General features: G+C 48.5%; 2 protein-coding genes across 9 annotated transcripts in view; one reads left to right on the top strand and one right to left on the bottom strand.

Moving 5' to 3' along the window:
* Positions 1–20,592, bottom strand: part of TMEM51 (transmembrane protein 51) — a 70,093-nt gene extending 49,501 nt beyond the window's left edge. For 3 of the 8 annotated variants that reach the window (XM_031669816.1, XM_021942607.2, XM_031669732.1), the window contains exon 1: positions 17,611–19,384. The gene's annotated coding sequence lies outside the window, so the exon portion shown is untranslated. Of the gene's footprint in view, positions 1–17,610; positions 19,385–20,358 lie in introns of those variants that run through there. The other 5 variants (XM_031669743.1, XM_031669778.1, XM_021942667.2 and 2 more) reach the window with 5 other exon arrangements.
* C1H1orf195 (chromosome 1 C1orf195 homolog) lies at positions 1,577–5,392 on the top strand. Its single transcript, XM_031669924.1, is given in 4 exon segments — positions 1,577–1,749; positions 4,980–5,076; positions 5,078–5,203; positions 5,206–5,392. Coding segments are annotated over 4 exon segments (381 nt in total). The 5' UTR covers positions 1,577–1,651; the 3' UTR covers positions 5,266–5,392.
* Positions 20,593–21,370: the final 778 nt, after the last annotated feature.

Here is a 21,370-nt window from a genome sequence, read left to right as displayed (position 1 = left end):
AGCACCTGACCTTACACATAGGACGTTTTCTGATCTGATAACCCAGACCGTTCCTAAGTGACCAATGAGCAGGTAGTGTCTACAGCACCAATCTGCTGGACAAAGAGACGATTCACGTCTGAAGGAGGACAGTGTGAGATTTCATCACGCTCCTCAGAATGGCATGCAATTTAAAACTTATGAATCATATCTTTCCGGAATTTTCCATTTAATATGTTCAGATTGTAGTTGGCTACGGGTAACTGAAACAGTGGAAAGTGAAATGATAGAAAAGGAGCCACTCTTGCAGACAATATAGGATCATAAAGGGTTAAGTCACTTGCTCAAGATCACAGAGCTGGCAAGTGGTGGAACCAGAATTCTAACCCATGGCTGTCGAGCCCCAGAGTTCACTTACTTTCTCTTTTTCTTTCCCTTCTTCTGTCTCTGTCCCTCTCTCTCTCCTTCTTCTCTCTCTTTTTTTTATTTCTTCTTTCTTCTTTCTTTCTCTCTCTCTCTTTCCTTCCTTCCTTCCTTTCCTTTCTTTTTTCTTTCCTCCCTCCCTCCTCCTTCCTTTTTTTTTGAGACAGGGTTTCACTCCCTCTGTTGCCCACACTGGAGTGTGGTGGCACAATCTTGACTCACTGCAACCTTGACCTCCCAAGGTCAAGTGACCCTACCACCTCAGCCTTCCAAGTAGCTGGGACTACAGGCACGTGTCACCATGCTCCACTAATTTTGGTATTTTTTTCTTTTTTGCAGAAATGGAGTTTTGCCATGTTGCCCAGGCTGGTCTTGCACTCCTGGGCTCAAGGAATCCACCTGCCTCAGCCTCTCAAAGTGCTGGGATTACAGGTGTGAGCCACTGTGCCTGGCCAGAGTTCACTTTCTTTTCCATACATCGTAAGTTCCAAACCTGGCTAGATACCTTAATCAGCTGGAGAGCTTGTTTAAAAATCTGATTCATGAGTCCCACTGCTGAAGTCTGACTTGGCAGGCCTGGGCTGGGCCCTGGGAATCTGTTTTTATTAAGTTCTCAGCTGATGATCTGAGCAAGGCGTTGCTGGGATGGACCACATCTGTGTCTGCTAGAAGGTCCTGTCAAGAGAGTCAGGGAACCCCCAGCAGAGCCCCAGAAACCAACTGTGGGCTCAAGGAGGAGGTTCCATGGCAAGGACTGATTCATCAGCTGTGGTAGTTCCTGTTGTGCCGGCTTGGTTAGGCTGGAACTACTTTTCCCAGAATCCCCTTCTCTGACTGGTTCTAGGTTTTAATTGGTCAAAAGAGGAAGCTGTGGAAAGCTGGGAGATGGAAGTGAAGCAGCGGCCATTACACTTTAGAGGTCATCATGACTGGATGCTGTGAGAGACAGCACAGTGGGTGCCAGCACATTTGAGCCTGTCCTCCATTCTGCATCCAGCTCTTTCTCCTGACTGCTGGTCCTGTTAACCAACAGCAGCCCAGGCCCACCCCTGGACACTTGGCTGGGGATGGACCAGACAACGGGCTGGCTGTAGACTTCTCCACCAGCTTGCCCGTATACCCAGGACCTGGTGGTAATGCCCCTGACCTAAGATCCAGGTGGTGATGCCCCTGATAAGATCTAATTCCTATAATAAACCCCTTATCCCATAGGTCATAGAAGTTTGGCTTCTCTCACTGACCCTGAAGGATGCCATCATCCACTCTGTCCTGCAAACCTTTTGATCTAAAACAGCGGTCTTCCAGGTGTGGCCCCAAATCAACAGCATCAGCGTCACCCAGGAGCTGGTTAGAAATGCAAATCCTGGGGCCTCACTCAGACCTACTCAATCAGCAACTGGGGATGGGGGATGTGGCGGGGGATGGGGGAAGGGAGGGCCCAGCAATCTGTGTTTTAATGAGCCCCCCACCCCAGAGGATTCTAACACAAGCTGAAGATGCAGAACCACTCATGCAGGTATTTAGAAAACCTGCCTCTAGGGAGGCCGAGGCGGGCGGATCACGAGGTCAGGAGATCGAGACCATCCTGGCTAACATGGTGAAACCCCGTCTCTACTAAAAATACAAAAAATTAACCAGGTGTGGTGGCGGGCGTCTGTAGTCCCAGCTACTCGGGAGGGTGTGGCAGGAGAATGGGGTGAACCCGAGAGGCGGAGCTTGCAGTGAGCCGAGATCCCATCACTGCACTCTAGCCTGGGCGACAGAGTGAGACTCCATCTCAAAAAAAAAAAAACCTGCCTCCATTTCTGTTTGGGATGATGCAGTAGTTCTGGAAAAAGACAGTGGCGATGGTCACACAGCACTGTAAATGTGCTTAATGTCCCTGAATTGTACACTTAAAAATGGTTAAAATAGGCCAGGTGTAGTGGTGACTCACGCCTATCATCCCAGCACTTTGGGAGCCCGAGGTGGGCAGATCACTTGAGCCTGGGAGTTTGATACCACTCTGGGCAACATGGCAAAACCCTGTCTCTACCAAAACATACAAAAATTAGCTGATGTGGTGACACGCGCCTGTGGTCCCAGCTACTTGGGAGGCCGAGGTGGGAGGATCACTTGAGCACAGGAGGCAGACGTTGCAGTGAGCTGAGATCATGCCACTATACTCCAGCCCGGGTGACAGAGCAAGAACTTGTCTCAAATTTTAAAAAGGTTAAAATAGTTTACAAACAAACAAAAAAGCTCAGAAGTCATACACAAAAGGTCACATATTATGTGATTCCATTTACATGCAATGTCCAGAAAGAGAGAAAGGAGATAGGTGATTGCCAGCAGCAGGGGTTGGCGGGGGAGGGTGGAGATGGGGACGGAATGCTTAATGGGTACGATGCTTTTTGGGGCGATGACAATGTTTTGGAACTAGATAGAGGTGGCAGTTGCACAACTCTGTGAGTGTACAACATACCACTAAATTGTTCATTACAACATGGTTGATGTTATGCTTTGTGGATTTCTGGGGCTTGCCATTGTATCTCTGAGAGTTAGCATTTATTGAGATGCTGTGCTAAGGCTTCACGTGCAGTGTCATTTCATCCTCACCCCGATCCTGGGAGGGTGGCATTATTATTCTCCCCATTTAATGGATGTGGAACCCAGGCAGTCTGACTTCAGAATCCATGCTTTGAACGAAAATGCCATTATGCCCAGAACCATGAGTTATTTCTTTGTGTAGAAGACAGAAATGAGACATCAGCCAAAGCTGCCCTGATCACACTTAAAAGCAGTATCCTGGGCAGGGCCCGATGGCTCAAGCCTGTAATCCCAGCACTTTGGGAGGCCAAAATACAAAAATTAGCCGGGCGTGGTGGCACACATCTGTAATTCCAGCTACTCAGGAGGCTGAGGCAGGAGAATCACTTGAAACTGGAAGGCGGAGGTTGCAGTGAGCTGAGACTCCATTTCAAAAAAAAAAAAAGAAAGATTAAAACAAAAAAAGAGAAGCATCCCAGTCACCTAGCTTTACCTTGCCCTGTAGCAGAGGGCCAGGGGAGAGGAGGGAAAGGAGGAAGCTGGCTTGCTCACGGGTCCATACTCCCAGGCATTGAGATAAAGCCTCACGACTGTCAGGTGTGCTTGGCTTAGATTTGGAATGAACTTATTAGAATGGAAAGATTTTCAAAAATAATTATGACAGTAACACCTAAAAATGTATTGAGCATGTACTGTTTTAAGTACTTTTATAGTTTAATCTTCACAAAATCCTACAACTATTCTCCCCATTTCGAGAAAGTGAGCCGTGGCTCAAGGTCACCCAGATCATTAGAACCATTTGAACTTAAAGCTGTTACTTTAATACAAAGTCAAACATGTTTCTCTGTGGGAAACTCAGAAAGTACAGGTTAGAAAAGAGAAGATAGGGAGAGAGGAAATAAAAATTACTTGTAATCCATTAGGAATAATCATTGGAAACATTATATTAAATAGTTAAATTTTTATTCTTTGTGTATTTTTTTGAAACAAAAAATGGACAGCTTCGTAATCTGCCTTTTTACATTAGCAAATTAGACCCATCTTTCTACATCTTTCAGAGCCTTCTGCGTCATCGCCATTTTGAATGGCCATGTGGTGTTCCCCTTGTGTAACCTTGTAGAAACCATAGCAGGTTTTCCAGGCTTTTCTATGGGACATTTGGGTTGTTTCTACAAGAAGACATTTCAACTGGGAAAAAATGTTTTAATGAGGTTGCTGAGATGTCTGAAACTTCCTCCCTGCAATGAGCAGTATCATGGTGGAAGGGCGATCAGCTTTTGGGGGTTGATATTCGCTAATGGAAAGACCCAAGCACCAGGCAACATAGTCTCATGCACATTTATTTCAGGGGCACACTTTTGGTGGGGGAAAGGCTCTCATTTTTATGTGTGGAACCTGAAAATTCTCACCTGAAGACAAAGTAAAAAAAAAAGTCTCTCAGATTTACCCATCTCACTCCTTAAAAAGAAGAGCTTGATTCCTTGGCAACAAGGAACAAATGTTCCTGAGGATCCCAAGTTATCTCCTACTTCCCAGTTCTGAAGTTACATGCCAGGTAGATCTAGTTAGATGCCAGTACTTTTGCTTCTCACCATAGCATAATAGTTCAGAATACAGACTCTGGAATGAGACTGGCTGGGTTCAAATCCCGACTCCATCACTTTCTAGCTGTGGGCCCTGTTATTAGCTAACTAAACCCTTGGAGAGGAAGTGCTGAAGATAGAAGCCTGGGTCTCTGAATGACTGTGTGGAGCCAAAACCCCACCTTCCCACCCAATACATGAAAATGTAACTGGAGTGCCTTTAGTCCTTGAGATGTGGGGTAGTTTGCACCGTAGCTAGCATACTCCTGCCTTGGTTTCCCCAACATAGAACTGTTTTGAGCATCAAATTACTTAAGAGTCATGGGAAAGCTTGGTTGCTTCCCACTCCAACTCCTGATGTTGACTTAACAAGGATAATCCCCAAATATCTGTAACTTTTATCATGAGCCAGATATGGCTGTGCCTCCCAGGAATTTCCCTAAACTCTTCTTGAATATTTTTCAGCCTGAAGCCCTCTTGTGGGAAGCAATTTTGTCTACTCCTTTCTGTGAGAAGTTCCCAGTCACTGGCTCGCCCTGGGAGAGAGAGTGCATGTGTTGTAAAGCTACCAACAGACTTCCTCAGACACAGTGAGTCAGTCTGAACACACAGGCAAGGTTGCAGAGCTCCATGGCCTTCGTCCCTCTTGGCTCAGCCAGGCACAGTTCCTCTTAGCCCAAGACAAAACTTAGCCTATGCTGTTAAATCAATGGTTCTACCGGCTTCCAATCATAAAACCAAGGGGCAATAATACGTAAAATGGGAACTTATACATTCTGAGTTACAGCTAATTGCAGATGTATCCAAGCTCATTCTACATTTATCTACCATTTGTCTGTAAAAGACTGCCTCTATAGTCCTTCCTTCCTTCTTTTCTTCCCTACCCCTCTTCTTTCTTTTGGTGCACAGATCCCTTTGAGAATCTGATGAAAGCTACTGACCTGCCACAGATAAATGCAGAGATAGAATACTTGACAGAGAATGCTTGACAGACAATTTCAGCGGGTCCTTAAAGGTGATTGAGGACCCTCATAGAAGTTATTACAAGTTTGAAATTACCCAACAATTTCATAATGATCCTGACCACTATAATACTTTATTGCTTTGATGACCAGGCAAACATCTAAAAGCAGCATATAAAAGCATCATTATATGCAGAGACAATTTCTAGAAGTATATACAACAAATCGCAGATGGTGGCTACCTCTTGTATAAGGGACTGGGAGCCTGGAATGAGAGGGAGATGGATATTTTTTCTTTGGACATCCTTTTACACCGTTTGATTTTTTATATCATGTGCATATATTAGTTTCCTAATTAAAGAAAAAGAGTTAATGAAAAAGTTATTTAAGTTAAGAACTATCACTACTCATGGTCATTTCCATGTCTGTGATATGGGAAGGGGAGAGTCATCAATGGGGAGGTGGTCAACCTCCTCCCTAGCAGGGTGAAACCCACATCAGCTGGCAAAGTGAAAGCGTCACTCCAGAAAAGACAAATGGTTTCTACCGGGTCTTCGACATAGGTCACTGAAATTCCAAATGGCAGGGGAGGATATTATCAATGTTTCATCAGGTCCCTGCATAGCCCTGGTGCTGGCCAGAGGAACTGGCCCAAACCTTCTAAGTTTGGTCATTTCATATAAACATACACTCACATACAAACCCAACAATTCCACTCCTAGGTATTTGCCCAAGAGAAATGAAAACATACACTGATACTAAAAACCTCTGAATGTTTAATCATAATTACCAAAAAGTAGACACAATCCAAATATCCTTTTAACAGGTGAAGGGATAAGTAAACTGTGGTCCTGCACATTTATACCATGGAATAAATGCAGTGTGGGGAAATCTCAAATGTATTCTACTGAGCAGAAGCAGACAGACTCCAGAGGCACCATACTGTATGATTCTATTTACGTGACATCCTAGAAACGGCAAAACTATAAGGACAGAAAACAGATCAGTGGCTACTGGGGGGTGGAGATAGGAAAGACTGCAAAGAAGCAGCAGGAGAGAATTTGGGGGGTGATGGAACTTTTCTACATCTTGATTGTGGTGATGGTTACACGACTGCCTGTGTTTGTCAAAACTCATCGAACTATGTTCAAATTGAAAATTACATACGTGTATATAAAATACAATGCTGGGCGAGTATTTTCTTTCTTTCCTTTCTTTTTTGACATAGAGTCTCACTCTGTCATTCAGACTAGAGTGTAGTGCTGTGATCTTGGCTCACTGCAACCTCTGCCTCCTGGGTTCAAGAGAGTTCTCCTGCCTCAGCCTCCCAAGTATCTGGGATTACAGGCACCTGCCACCACGCCCAGCTAATTTTGTATTTTTAGTAGAGACGGGGTTTCACCATGTTAGCCAGGCTGGTCTCAAACTCCTGATCTCAAGTGATCCACTCGCCTCGGCCTCCCAAAGTGCTGGGATTACAGCGTGAGTCACCGCGCCCAGCCTTGGGGTGAGTATTTTCTTAGTTGGCTATGGCTGCTGTGGCTTCCACCATGCTCCTGTCTCAGCTTCCTAAGTCTAAGAAGGGAGGCCCAGATACTCGAAGTCTGAAGGGTAAACCAGTCACCAGGAGCGGCAGCTGATGTCTTCAAAGCTCTCTACAGTTCCCAAAGCACCTTGCCTGGCAGTAATCCCTGTGGGATGCATAACAAGCCTATGGGTCTTCAGCACAGGTCACTAAAGTTCCAAATGGGAGGAGAGGGTGTTATCAACAACAGTTTTCTCTGGTTATGAAAACAATGCTTGTTTATGAAATAAAAATTAGTTAAATATAGACTAGCAGAAAGAATATCAAAACCCCCCATGGCCACTCCCATCCATAACTGCTGATAAATATCTATGATGGTCTCCATGCTTTCTTGTGTGCTATGTAAACAAAATACTTTTTCTGTTTTTTTTACAAAAATGGGATATTGTTGCAATAGTTTTATAACCCTAACATTTTTTTGAGACAAAATCTCACTCTGTCACTCAAGCTGGAGTGCAGTGGTGCAATCTCGGCTCATCCCAACCTCTGCCTCCCAGTATAACCTTAATTTTTAAAAATTTGATGTATAATGAACAATCTTTCATATCACCAGTATTCATCAACACTGGAATTTTTAGCGGTTGAGGACCACTTCAGTATATGAAAGAGCTGCAATTTATGTCACCAATTCCCTGTTGCTGCAAATATATTTGATTTCTAGTTTTATTGCTATTATAAAAAAATAGTGTTGAAATTAACTCCTTATCCAACCATAAATTGTTACCTTGGGATAAAATCTTGGTATTGAAGATTTTAATAACAAGGTTAAAATCTTGGAATTGAAAGTGTTTTAAAGCTAAGTGTTTTAAAGGTTTGGGCCTGAATTTTCAGACTGTTCTCCAGTTTATACTTGTACGCTGAGCTCCTGAAAGCACTACCTCCCAGTTAGTATTATTTAAATTAAAATTTTAAAACTTTTAAAACATTCTAGATTTCCTATGTGAAAGATGGCATTGTTTTAATCGGCATTTCCTTTAATACGATGAGGTTGAACACTGATTCTATTTTTTCCCCATGTTCTAATTGGCCACCAGCATTTCTTCTTCTTTTTTTGAGACAGGGTCACCCAGGCTAGAGTGCAGTGGCATAGTCACGGCTCACTGTAGCCTCTACCTCCTTGGCTCATGTAATCCTCCCACCTCAGCCTCCCAAGCAGCTGAGACTACAGGTGCATGCCACCATGCCCAACTAATTTTGTTCTTTTTTTTTTTTGAGGCAGAGTCTCACTCTGTCACCCAGGCTGGAGTGCAGTGGTGCAGTGTTGGCTCACTGCAAGCTCTGCCTCCTAGGTTCACGCCATTCTCCTGCCTCAGCCTCTCGAATAGCTGGGACTACAGGTGCCCGCCACCATGCCTGGCTAATTTTTTTGTATTTTTAGTATAGATGGGGTTTCACCGTGTTAGCCAGGATGGTCTCGATCTCCTGACCTCGTGATCTGCCTGCCTCGGCCTCCCAAAGTGCTTGGATTACAGGCGTGAGCCACCGCGCCCGACCAATTTTGTTCATTTTTTATAGAGACGAGGTCTCGCCACGTTGCCCAGGCTGATCTCAAACTCCTGGGCTCAAGCGATCTTCTTTCCTCAGCCTCCCAAAATGTTGGGATTGCAGGTGTCAGCCACTGTGCCCAACCTCAGCATTTCTTATTTAGCCCATTTCTCAACTAGGGCATTCAGCTTTTCCTTACTAACTAGAAAAGCAGGCTGGGTGCAGTGGCTCATGCCTGTAATCTCAGCACTTTGGGAGGCCGAGGAAGGCAGATCATGAGGTCAAGAGGTGGAGACCACCCTGGCCAACATGGGGAAACCTCGTCTCTACTACAAATACAAAAATTAGCTGGGCGTGGTGGTGCACACCCGTAGTTCCAGCTACTTGGGAGGCTGAGGCAGGAGAATCACTTGAACCCGGGAGGTGGAGGTTGCAGTGAGCTGAGATCGTGCCACTGCACTTCGGCCTGGCGACAGAGCGAGACTCTGTCTCAAAAAGAAAAAAAGAGCAAAAAAAGCAAAGCTCCTGCATGTATTCAGAACACAATCCCTTGTCTGTTCTGTGTTGCAAATATTGTCCCCAGTTTATCATTTGATATAGCAAAGTTTTTAAATTTTAGGAGCCTAATCTACAAATCATTTTCAATAATCCCTGTTATAATGTTGCCTTTCACTCTCATGTTAAAGAATACCCTTCCAAGAAGGGGCTGTAGTAACTTTACAGTGGAGAAACATGGCAGACACCACCTTAACCAAGAGACCAAGGCTGATGTCATCAATAAGAAGTTACACTGATATAATTTCCATTCTAACATGATTCAATGAGAAGCACACTTCACCTTTCTAGGATTCTTTCCCAAAACCCAAAGGCCTAGTACAGTCACGAGAAGACATCAGGCAAACCCAAATTCAGGGAAGTTCTGCAAAACACTAACCAGTACTCTTCAAAGTTCTCAAGGTCATGAAATGTAAGAAAAGACTGAGAAAGTGTCACAGTTCGGAAGTTACTAAGGAGACAAGATGACCAAATGCAATGTGGCATCTTGAATTGGATCCTGGAGAATAAAAATGCAGTGGGAAAATTGGTGAAATCTAAATAAAGTCTGTAGTTTAGTTGTGATGTCAATTTCTTAGCCTTGATAAGCATAATGCGGTTATATAAGATGTCAACATTAGGCTGGGCGTGGTGGCTCACACCTGTAATCCCAGCTCTCTGGGAGGCCAAGGTGGGCGGATCACCTAAAGTCAGGAGTTCGAGACCAGCCTGGCCAACATGGTAAAACTCCCCGTCTTCACTAAAAATACAACAATTAGCCAGGCATGGTGGTGCATGCCTGTAATCCCAGCTACTCGGGAGGCTGAGGCAGGAGAATCCCTTGAATCCAGGAGGTGGAGGTTGCAGTGAGCGGAGATCATGCCACTATACTCCAGCCTGGGTAACAGAGTGAGACTCTGTCTCACCAAAAAAAAAAAAAAAAGGCCAACATTAGGGGAAGTTGGGTGTGAAGGGTAGACAAAAATGCCCCATATTACCTTTGCAACTTTTCTATAAATCTAAAATTATTCCAAAATTAAACAAAAATATATTTAAAGAGTCTTGGCTAGGACTGTCACTGGACAGATTAAAAACAAACAAAAGGGGTTTCTAATTTTGTTGCTATTATTACAAAAAATAACAGTGTTGAAACTAACTCCTTATACTCATTAATTGTTTTCTTAGGATAAACTTCTGGAATTGAAACTTCTGGGCAGTCTAGAAAGAAAAGCAGAAGGAACAGAAAGGAAAAAAGCCACCAAAGTTCCTGGCTTTGAGCAGGGGTATGAGGTAGGTGGGGGTGGAAAGTGGTTCCTTGTGACTGATGCAGTTGAAGTGGGGGTAAGGCAGCAGTAATAGGTCTGGAAAGATTAACCGAGGCCGACTCTAAGAAGTCCGGGCTTTACTGAAAGTTAAAGAGCTTAGCCTCGGCTTGATCCCGCCAGCAGTAGGGAAGTGGCAAAGATTTCAGATCAGTGCATTTGACATGTCATTGATTTGTTATTTTACATGTTGGTTTCCTACTTGACTGACTCTTCCCTGCTGCCTAATAAGGTGTAAGCTCCAAGAAGGCAGGAACTGAGCCTGTCTTAGCACCGTTTTCCCCCAAAGCCTGGAAGAACACCTGGTCTGTAGAGAGAACGCAGTGAATGATATGGCCGAATGAATATCTGAGTCTTGTTTCCAAAATGACTCCCCGCCACCAACTTTTTATTGTGATAAAATGCACATAACATAAAGTTGACTATCTTAACCATTTTTCCATGAACAGTTCAGTGGCATTAAGTACATTCATACTGCTGTGTAACCATCACCATCATGCATTCACAGAACGCTTTCATTTTACAAAACTGAAACTCCTTACCCATTAAACCCTAAATCCCCATTGCCCTTCCCCCAGCCCCTGGCAACTGACATTCTACTTTCCATCTCTATGATGTCGACTGCTCTAGGTTCCTCATACCAGTAGAATCATGTAGTATCTGCCTCTTTGTGACTGGCTTATTTCACTTAGCATGATGTCCTCAAGGTTCGTCCATGTTACAGCATGATGTCAGAATTTCCTTCCACATGGAGGCTGAATCATATTCCATTGTATGGATAGACCACATTTTGTTTATTCATCCTTTGATGGATACTTCGGTTGTTTTCATAGTTTGGCTACTATGAGTAATGCTCATATAAACATGGGTGTACAAATATGTCTTTAAAAACCTGTTTTCAATTCTTTTGAGTATTGATATAGTTTGGACATTGGTCCTCTCCAAATCTCACGTTGAAATTTGATCCCCAAGCTGGATACAGTGGCCACGCCTGTAATCCCAGCACTTTGGGAGGCCAAGGCTGGTGGATCACTCGAGGCCAGGAGTTCAAGACCAGCCTGGCCAACATGGTGAAACCCTATCTCTACTAAAAATACAAAAATTAGCTGGACATGGTGGCACATGTCTGTAATCCCAGCTACTCGGGAGGCTGAGGCATGAGAATCGCTTGAACCCAGGAGGCAGAGGTTGCAATGAGCCAAGATTGTGCCACTGCACTCCAGCCTGGGTGACAGAGTAAGACTCTGTCTCAAAAAAAGAAGAGAAATTTGATCCCCAATGTTGGAGGTGGGGCCTGGTGGATGTTTGGTTGATAGGGGTGGATCCCTGTTGAATGGCTTGGTACCCAAAGATCTGGTTGTTAAACAGTCTGCTCCCCACTCCCTCTCTCCTCTTCTCTCTCACCACATGACGCCTGCTCTCCTTCCGCCTGAGGCGGAAGCTTCCTGAGGCCCTCACTAGAAGCAGATGCTGATGTCATGCTTCTTGTACAGCCTTGTATATCCGTGGGCTGGATAAACCTCTTTCTCTCTTTTTTTGAGATGGAGTCTTGCTGTTGCCAGGCTAGAGTGCAGTGGCTCCATCTCAGCTCACTGCAACCTCAGCCTCCCGGGTTCAAGTGATTCTCCTGCCCCAGCCTCCTGAGTAGCTGTGACTACAGGTGCCCACCACCACGCCCGGCTAATTTTTGTATTTTTAGTAAAGACTGGGTTTCACCACGTTGTCCAGGATGGTCTCAATCTCTTGACCTCGTGATTTGCCCACCTCGGTTTCCCAAAGTGCTGGGATTACAGGCGTGAGCCACCGCACCCGGCCAATAAACCTCTTTTCTTTATAAATTACCCAATCTCAGGTATTTCTTTACAGCAACACAAATGGACTAAGACAAGTATGCACCCAGAAGTGGAACTGCTGGATCCCACAGTGATTTGATTTTAATATTTTGAGAAACTGCCAGAGCCAAAATGACCTTTTTTATTTTATTTATTTATTTTTTTTGAGAGGGAGTCTCACTCTGTTGCCCAGGCTGAAGTGCAGTGGTGCCATCTCAGCTTACTGCAACCTCTGCCTCCCAGGTTCGAGCGATTTTTGTGCCTCAGCCTCCCGAGTAGCTGGGACTTCAGGTGCGTGCCACCATACCCAGCTAATTTTTGTATTTGTAGTAGAGACGGGGTTTCACCATGTTGGCCAGGCTAGTCATGAACTCCTAACCTCAAGTGATACGCCCTCCTCGGCCTCCCAAAGTGCTGGGATTACAGGCATGAGCCACCATGCCCAGCCCCCAAAGTGACTTTTAGGAAGAAATTATGTAAAATACTTTTTCCACCTGTGCCATCAGCATCTGCCCTGAGGGTAGCGTTTCTACACTCAGTATTGGCCTGTGTGAATGAAGCTGTCTCACACCTCGGGGCCTTTGCACACGCAGTTGCCTCCCCAGGAAGACCTTTGGCGGCGGCTGCACCTCCCCTCCCCGCTCCCCATTTCAGCTCAGACTGCACTCTTTCTGAAAATCCTTCCTGACTCTCCAAGTTTGGGTTAAGCCTCCTCCTTCGTGGGCTGTGCTTCGTCACCTTTATTCACATGTTGTTAAGGTACAATCCCTGCCGTCCCCCGCGGGGGATCAGCTCCATCGGGGCGGGGGGCAGGGCCTGACTCTCCCTTGTTCCTGGGCTCAGTGCCTGGCACACCATATGTATCAGAAGATTTGTTTAAAGTGATGGCGCCTGTGTTTAGCTACAGGCAACTTTCCCTAAAAGAAGAGAATTACTGTTTGAAAACAATAATTACCCACAGGCAGTTCTAGTACCTAACGGCTTCTCTCCAAATTGCAGGCGGTTTTAATGAAGCTATAGGTGAGGTATCTTATGGTAACTTAAGAAAGTTTGCGTGTTCATTTTGTTTTTTAAAATCATGTTCTGGCTGGGTGTGGTGGCTCACGCCTGTAATCCTAGCACTTTGAGAAGCCAAGGCAGGGGGATCACTTGAGGTCAGGAGTTCAAGACCAGCTTGGCCAACATGGCGAAACCCTATCTGGACTAAAAATACAAAAATTGGCCAGGCATGGTGGCATGTGCCTGTAGTCCCAGTTACTCCGGAGGCTGAGGCAGGAGAATCACTTGAATCCAGGAGGCAGAGGTTGCAATGAGCCAAGATTGCACCACTGCACTCCAGCCTGGGCAACAGAGTGAGACTCTGTCTCAAAATAAATAAATAGATAAATAAATAAATAAAATAAAACAAAGTCATTTTCCTGCACCAAATGTCAACAAACCATGCCCCATACCCTAACCAGCAGAGGTCTAATGAGGAAAACGTAGGATAAGGTAAGGTAAGTAAATCCCACCCGCTTCTCTGCACCCCTCCCTAGACCAGATGTGAGGAGAAAAACATGGAAAAGACATAAAATTCCCCAAGATTTAGAGCCACCTAATTTTACCTGTTGAGTAGAGGAAATAGCAAAACCTCCCGGAGACATCTAAAACTGCACATTATGTGAGTCCACGATCTTAAAAACAAGAACTTGCCCCATGTGGTGAGTTCTCATTCTGCCAGGTTCTGCCAGGATTTGGTGATCCTGGATTTATCATCTCAAAGGCCTCTCGGGTCAGAGGATGGGCCTGGGAAGCTTCCAGTGGTAAAGCTCTGGGGACATTAAAAAAAGAAGAAGGCTAGGTGTGGTGGTTCATGCCTGTAATCCCAGCACTTTGGGAGGCTGAGGCGGGCAGATCACGAGGTCAAGAGATCAAGACCATCCTGGCCAACATGGTGAAATCCCATCTCCACTAAAAATACAAAAATTAGGCTGGGCACGGTGGCTCATGCCTGTAATCCCAGCACTTTGGGAGGCCGAGGCGGGTGGATCACGAGGTCAGGAGATCGAGACCATCCTGGCTAACACAGTGAAACCCCGTCTCTACTAAAAATACAAAAAATTAGCCAGGCGTGATGGCCGGTGCCTGTAGTCCCAGCTACTCAGGAGGCTGAGGCAAGAGAATGGCATGAACCCGGGAGGTGGAGCTTGCAGTGACCCAAGACCGTACCACTGCACTCCAGCCTGGGCGACAGAGCGAGACTCCGTCTCAAAAAAAAAAAAAAAAAATTAGCTGGGTGTGGTGGCGTGTGCCTGTAATCCCAGCTACTCGGGAGGCTGAGGTAGGAGAATTGCTTAAACCGGGGAGGTGGAGGTTGCTGTGAGCCAAGATTGTACCACTGCATTCTAGCCTGGCGACAGAGCAAGACTCTGTCTCAAAAAATAAAACAAAACAAAACAAAAAAAGAAATGCCAGAACAGGGTTATTAACACTTCTTTGTTTGAAATGTGGCATTGAAAAAATTAATGCTTTGTGCATCTCAGCAATATAAACTGGGCTGTTGGCGTGAGAGTGACAGGCTTTGGGATAAACGTGAATTCCTGGTGCACACGACAGTGGGGCCTGTAGGGGTCACAGCCTGCATCGTGAACGTGTCATTTGAGTCGCTCATTTGTGGAGGGGTCAAGGGCCCACATTTGTAGATTCTCCTCAATGTGAGGCCTGAGTGCCACCTCCCGCAGCAAAGGCCCCAGCCTCTCTGTTTTGTGGCCTCCGTTTCTTCTTTTAAGAATTGAGGAGGCTAGATGAACAATGGCTTCCAACTTTCTGTTTTATTTTTAAAGTCACAGAGTTTTTAAAAGTGGATGTTTTGTATCCTTAGCATAAGCCGAGCTTCCTTCCTGTTGGCCCCACCTCCACCACTCAGCTCTGTCCCTGCAAACCCCTGAGTTGCTTCTAGGACCCATCCAAGGTTTCCCAGGATCACAGTATAAAAACCAGTGAACCGGAGCTACATTGCCCAAGGTTCTTACCGTGCAGTAGGAAATACGTTTTTACCTAGTGACTCAGTGCGCATCCACAAACAGGTAGTGCAGTAGGAAATACGTTTTTACCTAGTGACTCAGTGCGCATCCACAAGCAGGTAACTTAAAGTTTTACTAGTGAATATTTCTCGCCACAGGAAATGCATTCTCTTTTCTAGTCCACTGTCTTCTACTTCACTTTTAAAAAGCCAGCGGAAAACCACTTAACGATGCCAAAATCCACTAATAAGTGGCTGTCCACAGTCTGTAAACATGAGCTTAGAAAATCTCCAAGACACTAGTACTTCCAGTACTGACGATTTATGGCATTAACAAAGCTGTGATCCTGGTAGACAGTGACAGAGACCGCACCCCATCCTGTCCCCAGGGTGGAGTGTCCTACCTGAATCACCCCACTAGGAAGCAAATTCTCTGCACATCTTTGCCATTGAAACACCTCCTCTGCAAGAGCCAGGGTTTGGAGATGAGTATGCCAAATACCGATTTTTCTAGAGACCTGCACTTGCCTAACCCTATGCCTAATCCCAGGGAGATTTGGGGCAAGGGGCAGTGATGGTGGGGTGGCAGCACTTGGATGGGTTAAAACAAACACAGCAAAAATAAATAAATACGTAAAAGTCAGAAGAAACAAAGCTCTCTCCCTCCCTCTGTGTGAATTTGGGTCACACCCATCACGCCCAGATAGCCATGGCTTCCATTTCTAAGAGTTCAGAGAGAATTGCTTTCCCAAACCCCACAGTGATGCAGGAAACTGGCCCTCTGGACTCCCACAGTGGCGAATCAGAAATGTCTTTGCACTTTGCACAGCGTCACAGGGTTTAGGCCAAGGGAATACCTGCTGGCCATCAAGGGGTGGAAGCACGTGAGACCCACAGGTTAGACCCTGTGTGAAGTCACTCATATTATCACATGAAGATAACAGGCACTGTAACGATAAATTGAAAAACCAGGATACGGGCTGGGCATAGTGGCTCTTGCCTGGAATCTCAGCACTTTGGGAGGCTGAGGTGGGAGGATCACTTGAGCCCAGGAGTTCGAGACTAGCCTGGGCAACACACAGAGACCTTGTCTCTATTTTTTCAAAAACAAAACAACAACAAACCAGGACATGAAACAGCTCAGCAAACAAAAACCTGAATAAAACGCCACAATATTAACGGTGGTCGCCAGCCTTCACGATGTCATCTGCTCGTTTTTACAAGGAACACGTACTTCTTTTGTAATCGGGGGACGAAAACAACTTTTAAAGCCTGCCATCCAAAGGCACATTATCAAGTCTGGCTAAGGGAGTGCCAGATAAATGCACTCACTAGCTCCTGCCATGGTGTTAATGCCAGTTTGAACAGACAGGACCTGGAAATGCGCAGATACACTCCTCAATGCGCACGCCTCATCTTTCAGGACCCTCAGCCCTCACTCCTCCTGGCCATGTCACCAGAGACACCACAAAAACACCTGGTAGTGTGGAGTGCAGAGAGAAAGGGGATCTGGGGGGGGGGGTTGCTCCGTTTTGTTTTTCAAGAATCATCCTCAAAATCATTCGAGACAAACTCCGGAACCTCGGATTCGGGTCCCAGCTGTGATCTCAGGCGAGTCTCCTCTTCCCTGGGTCTTGGTCTCCCCAGTTGTCAAATAAGCAGAGTGGATTTTCTGATGGCTAAGATCCCTCTGGCCCTGATATTCTAAGATCTAAAGCTTCCAGCATTCAGGTTTAAGGGCTGCTAAGTCTGATAAATCCAGGGCAAGAGAGAATGTGGAGACTTCAGGTTGCTCCGCCCAAGTAAACATCACAGATAGAAGGCGAGGGCAAACCAGCAGTCTTGAGGCGGGAGCTGAGGGGAGGAGGAGTCGAGGGTCAGGGGAGCTCAGGAGAGACCCTCAGAGGGCTATCTCTGGTCAGCATCTTGGGGCCGTCTGGGAGGGACAGGGCTGTGTGGCCTGGTACTGGGAAACCAAACAGGTGGCTTGTTTCTTCCAAACAAATGACCGGTTTCTTTCTCAGGAGCAAGAGCTCCCAGGAGGGGTGGCCATGGCAGCGAGGGCTCAATCCAGGCGAAGGGAGAATAAAACATTGGCAGGGTAGGCTGGGCCACCTGTCCAGCCTGGGGAGGAGCTCTACTCCACGGAGCCACTTGAAAGACTGAGAGGTTGAGAAACCTGGGGCCCAAAAGAGTCTTGGTCCTAAATGTGGCCAGGCCTCCTAGGTGAACACAAAGGACCCTCAGGAGGGCTGGGTTCCAGTCCCAGTTCTGCTGCTGAACTGCTGTGTGTCCCTGGGTAAGTTCCATCCCCTCTCTGAGTTTTGTTTGTCAAATGAGAATGATGTCTCTGATGACCTGAAGGTCCTCCGCACCTGAGACGTTCTAGGATCTTCCTCTTCCCTCCAAGCAAAGGGAGACTTAAAGCATGGAGGAGGATATTCTCACAGCTTTCACGGCAAGGAGGATTCCTCCAAGCTTCAAAGCGGAAACAAAAGCGAAAGCAAAAGTCAGCGGCCAGAAGCAGCCCCCATACCACATCCCAAGTCAGAAGGCATCTAAACTTCTGCAACTTTCCTGGCACCGAGGGAGACAATGCTTCTCGTTCCCATGACTCCCACCTTAATTTGGGGCTGGAGGAAGAGAATCCACACTAAAGCTCCTCACACTCTGGCCTCTTCCAGCCCAAGAGGTCTGAGGGGTTTACAGCCAGCCCTGCAGAGGGAGGGAGGAACACTGACCAGAAACACATCCTATTAAAACGGGAGCCTCAGAAGCTCCAGCTGGCCTCTGCTCCAGCTTTCCCATCCCTCACGCAGACAGAGAAACTCCCAGGCCTCGTGACATCTGGAGCCACAGAACCAGAAAGTCGCAGCTGGAGGGGCTTGGGTCCTGCCAATATCCCAGACACTCACTCACTACTTCTCTCTGGCAGAAGACCAGGCTGGCAGTCTGAGCCTCATGTAGAACCCCGGAGTCTTACCCTTGACCAGCAGTCATGAGTGAAGGCCACATGTTACTCTCTGCTTCCTGTATTGGCCTCCCATCCAGCTCCCCCATTCATTCCCACCACCCCCACCAACCCACAGGCCAGCCTCTCTCTCCTAGGAGTCTTCTCCAGGATCCTCACCTACTTCCAGGCAGCCAGGATTATCTTCTTCATGTATGGATGGGATCAGATGACTTCCCTGCTTAGACAACTTGAATGAAAGGGACATCTTTCTCCATGTCGTTCATCTTTGTTGAGCACCTAGAACAGTGCCTGGCCCACAGAAGGTGCTCAGCCAACATATGTTGAATGATTCCAAGAAAGGCCCCACCTGTCCAGTCCAGCTCACTCCAGAGCCTCCATTCCCTTTACATTTCCGCACCCTCCACTGCCTGAGCACCTTCCCCAGCCCGGCACACTCCAGGCACTCTTCTGTCTCTGTACTTTTGCCTGTGTGTTTCCATCTGCCCAGACACCCTTCCTCCACTGTCCCCTGGGGGGACTCCAGTTCCCTGATGAATACTCCAATACTCTTTTCTTAGCAGGACCTCCTGAGTTATTTCCTTTCTTCTGTTCTTGCATAAGCCCTGTGACATATCTTACTATAGAGTACTAAATGTGCTAGGCACAAATACCCCACCTTGCTGTTGGAGGTCATCATCCCATTTTACAGATGAAGAAACTGAGGCTCAGAGAGATCAGGTCACACAGCCAGCAAGTGGTGTGGCCTGACTGTATCGCCAATTCTGCAACACTTGTCATAAGTATCCCTGACTCCCTCCCTAGGCTAGGGGCTCCCTGAGACTCCTGGGCTCTGGATCAGTGGGGCAGACCCCAGATACCCGAACAGGGAGCTGTCAGCTCCGAAGCCATGAGGAGCAGATTCACCACCAGCCTCCTCTTTTTCTCTTTTTTGGCCTTTTCTCCTAGTCTGGGGTTACCTCTCAATGGGTGGAGTGAGATATTTGGAGGGACAGGGGCTCTGTCCCAATAGGTCAGGACCCTCCTGCGACAGGTTTCCGGGGTGTGAAAGCTGTTCACAGTTCAGGGCCAACAGTTCCCTAGACAAGCTGTTCTCCAGGTAGCCCATTCAAAAGGAAAGCCAGAAGCCGGCTGGCCCTAGAGGGGCAATCCTTCCACCCGCTGACCTACCTCCGCAGGTTCGGGTCCCGGCCCCGCCCACCTCGTCCCCGCCCACCCTACTCCGGCAGCGCCGGAGTTGCCAGCAGCCAGACCTCCCGCTCTGTTGGGAAGGACGTGCAGTACCACGCACCGTCACAGGCACCTCGGAACGCTGAGCAGGGCACCCCACGGCTGCTCCCTGGGGAAACCGTGGGGGAGGGGTCAGGTCTCTCGCCCCCCCCCCCCGCTTGGGAAAGAGACCATTATCCTGTAATGCAGACCTGGCGCGCCGGGCCAAGCGCCTCCCGTTTGTGCGCTGATTTGAGATCTGATTTATGCGTAACCTAACTTACCACGGAGTGCTTGCTGGGTGCTGGGCATGAATGCCCCACCGCACCCTGGGACGTTATCATGTCCATTTCACAGATGAAGAAACCGATCGATGCGCTCAGGGAAGGACTTTAAATCCACTTTGTTCACGCCAGATTCTTTACCCCCGTGTTTGCTTGTAGAGCGACACACACACACACACACACACGCGCGCGCGCGCGCACACATGCGAATCTAAATGCCTAAAAGGGCCCGACTTCCATAGAGTAAGGGATGCGCGAGCAAAGTGCCAAGGTGGTTTCCTGGGACCTACTAGAAAGTTCTGCTCCTAACCACGCGCTGAAAGCGCTTCTGACGAGGCCAAGGGTTCGAAGCCCGCCGGGCGGAGAGCACCTGTCCCCGCCAACAGGGGGCCCCCAAGGCCAGCTGCCTTCCCCAGCCGAGGCCAGCTGGCCGGGCGCGGTGCCCGGGAGGCGGGAGTGTCCTGCACCGGCGGGGCGCGGCCGCAGAGGGTGCGGGGTGCGGAGTCCTCCAGGTGGTCGACCCCAGACGGGAAGCACTCGGCGGACGGACGGACGGACAGGCGACCCAGACGGGCCTCGGCCCCATTACCCGGCCCGGAGGGGAACCCACAGCGCTCCGCGGGAAGCGGCGGGCGCAAGGCGCGGCGGCTCAGACTCACCCGGGAGGCGGCGGGTCCGGCTCCGTCTCGGCTGGGCGGCCCGGGGCTGGGGGCTTCGCGACCCCCGCGCCCCACCCGGGCGACCTCCTCGGGGGGCGCCGCGATCGCGGGGCTGGAATTCGGGGGATTCTCAGCCTAGGGAACGCGGTGGCGGAGAGGGCGAACTGCCCTCTCGGGGACCGCGATAGGGACGCAGGAAGCGCGGCCTGGGAGCGCCGGCGTGAGGGAGGGAGGGACCGCAGGAGGCGGAGGGCGGCGCCGGCCGGGAGCAGCCTCCAGCCCCGAGAAGCACCGCCCACCGGCCGACCCTCCCTCCCGGCCCTCGGCGCCACCCCCGGGCCCGAGGCGAGGGATCGCAGCTGAGCGGGGCGGGCACCCACTCCCCAGCGTACGCCGCTGGAGTACGCTGAGTGCGGGCCGGGGGCCGGGCCTAAGTTCTTCCCCACCCTTGCCAGCCGAGTTGGATAAGATGGGGCCGGGAGAAAATAGAGCCCTGCTCCCCCATCCTCCCTAGGGCCCAGATAATCGGAGTGCATGCGTGTGTATGTGCGCGCGTGTGTGTGACGGGTGGTGGTCGGGGAATGTCTCAAGCCAGAAGTCCCAGGTTTTAGGGGTTTAAGTAGAGCTGGGAGACCCGCTTCCGTCCCACACCAGGCGCAGACGCCGAGGCACAGCTCCGCCAGCCTTTACCTGGCGAGACACTCACCTCTCCTCCTTCCTGGGGAGGCCACCGCCTCCTTCTCCCACTTCTGCCCTGGGCTGGTGCCCAGCGAGGTGAGTGATGGGCAGAAGTAGGGAAGGAGGAAGCGAGTTTTTAAAAACCGAGTCAGCTCACCCCCTCGTCCAGGGTCCCCACCCGATGCCTGGTCCCCAGGGAGCTCTCGGGCTCGCACGCCTGAGTCCCGGTCCAGGTGGGGCCCATTCCGGGTTCTTGCGCGCGGGCACTGGATGGGGACGCGCTCCACCGGGTGCTTCCCCTGCTGAGGGCTCATCCCCAGCTTTGCCGAGAACT

This window comes from Papio anubis, chromosome 1, assembly GCF_008728515.1.
Source record: "Papio anubis isolate 15944 chromosome 1, Panubis1.0, whole genome shotgun sequence".
In the NCBI taxonomy this organism is placed as follows: domain Eukaryota; kingdom Metazoa; phylum Chordata; class Mammalia; order Primates; family Cercopithecidae; genus Papio; species Papio anubis.
This window is presented reverse-complemented; position numbering and strand designations above follow the sequence as displayed.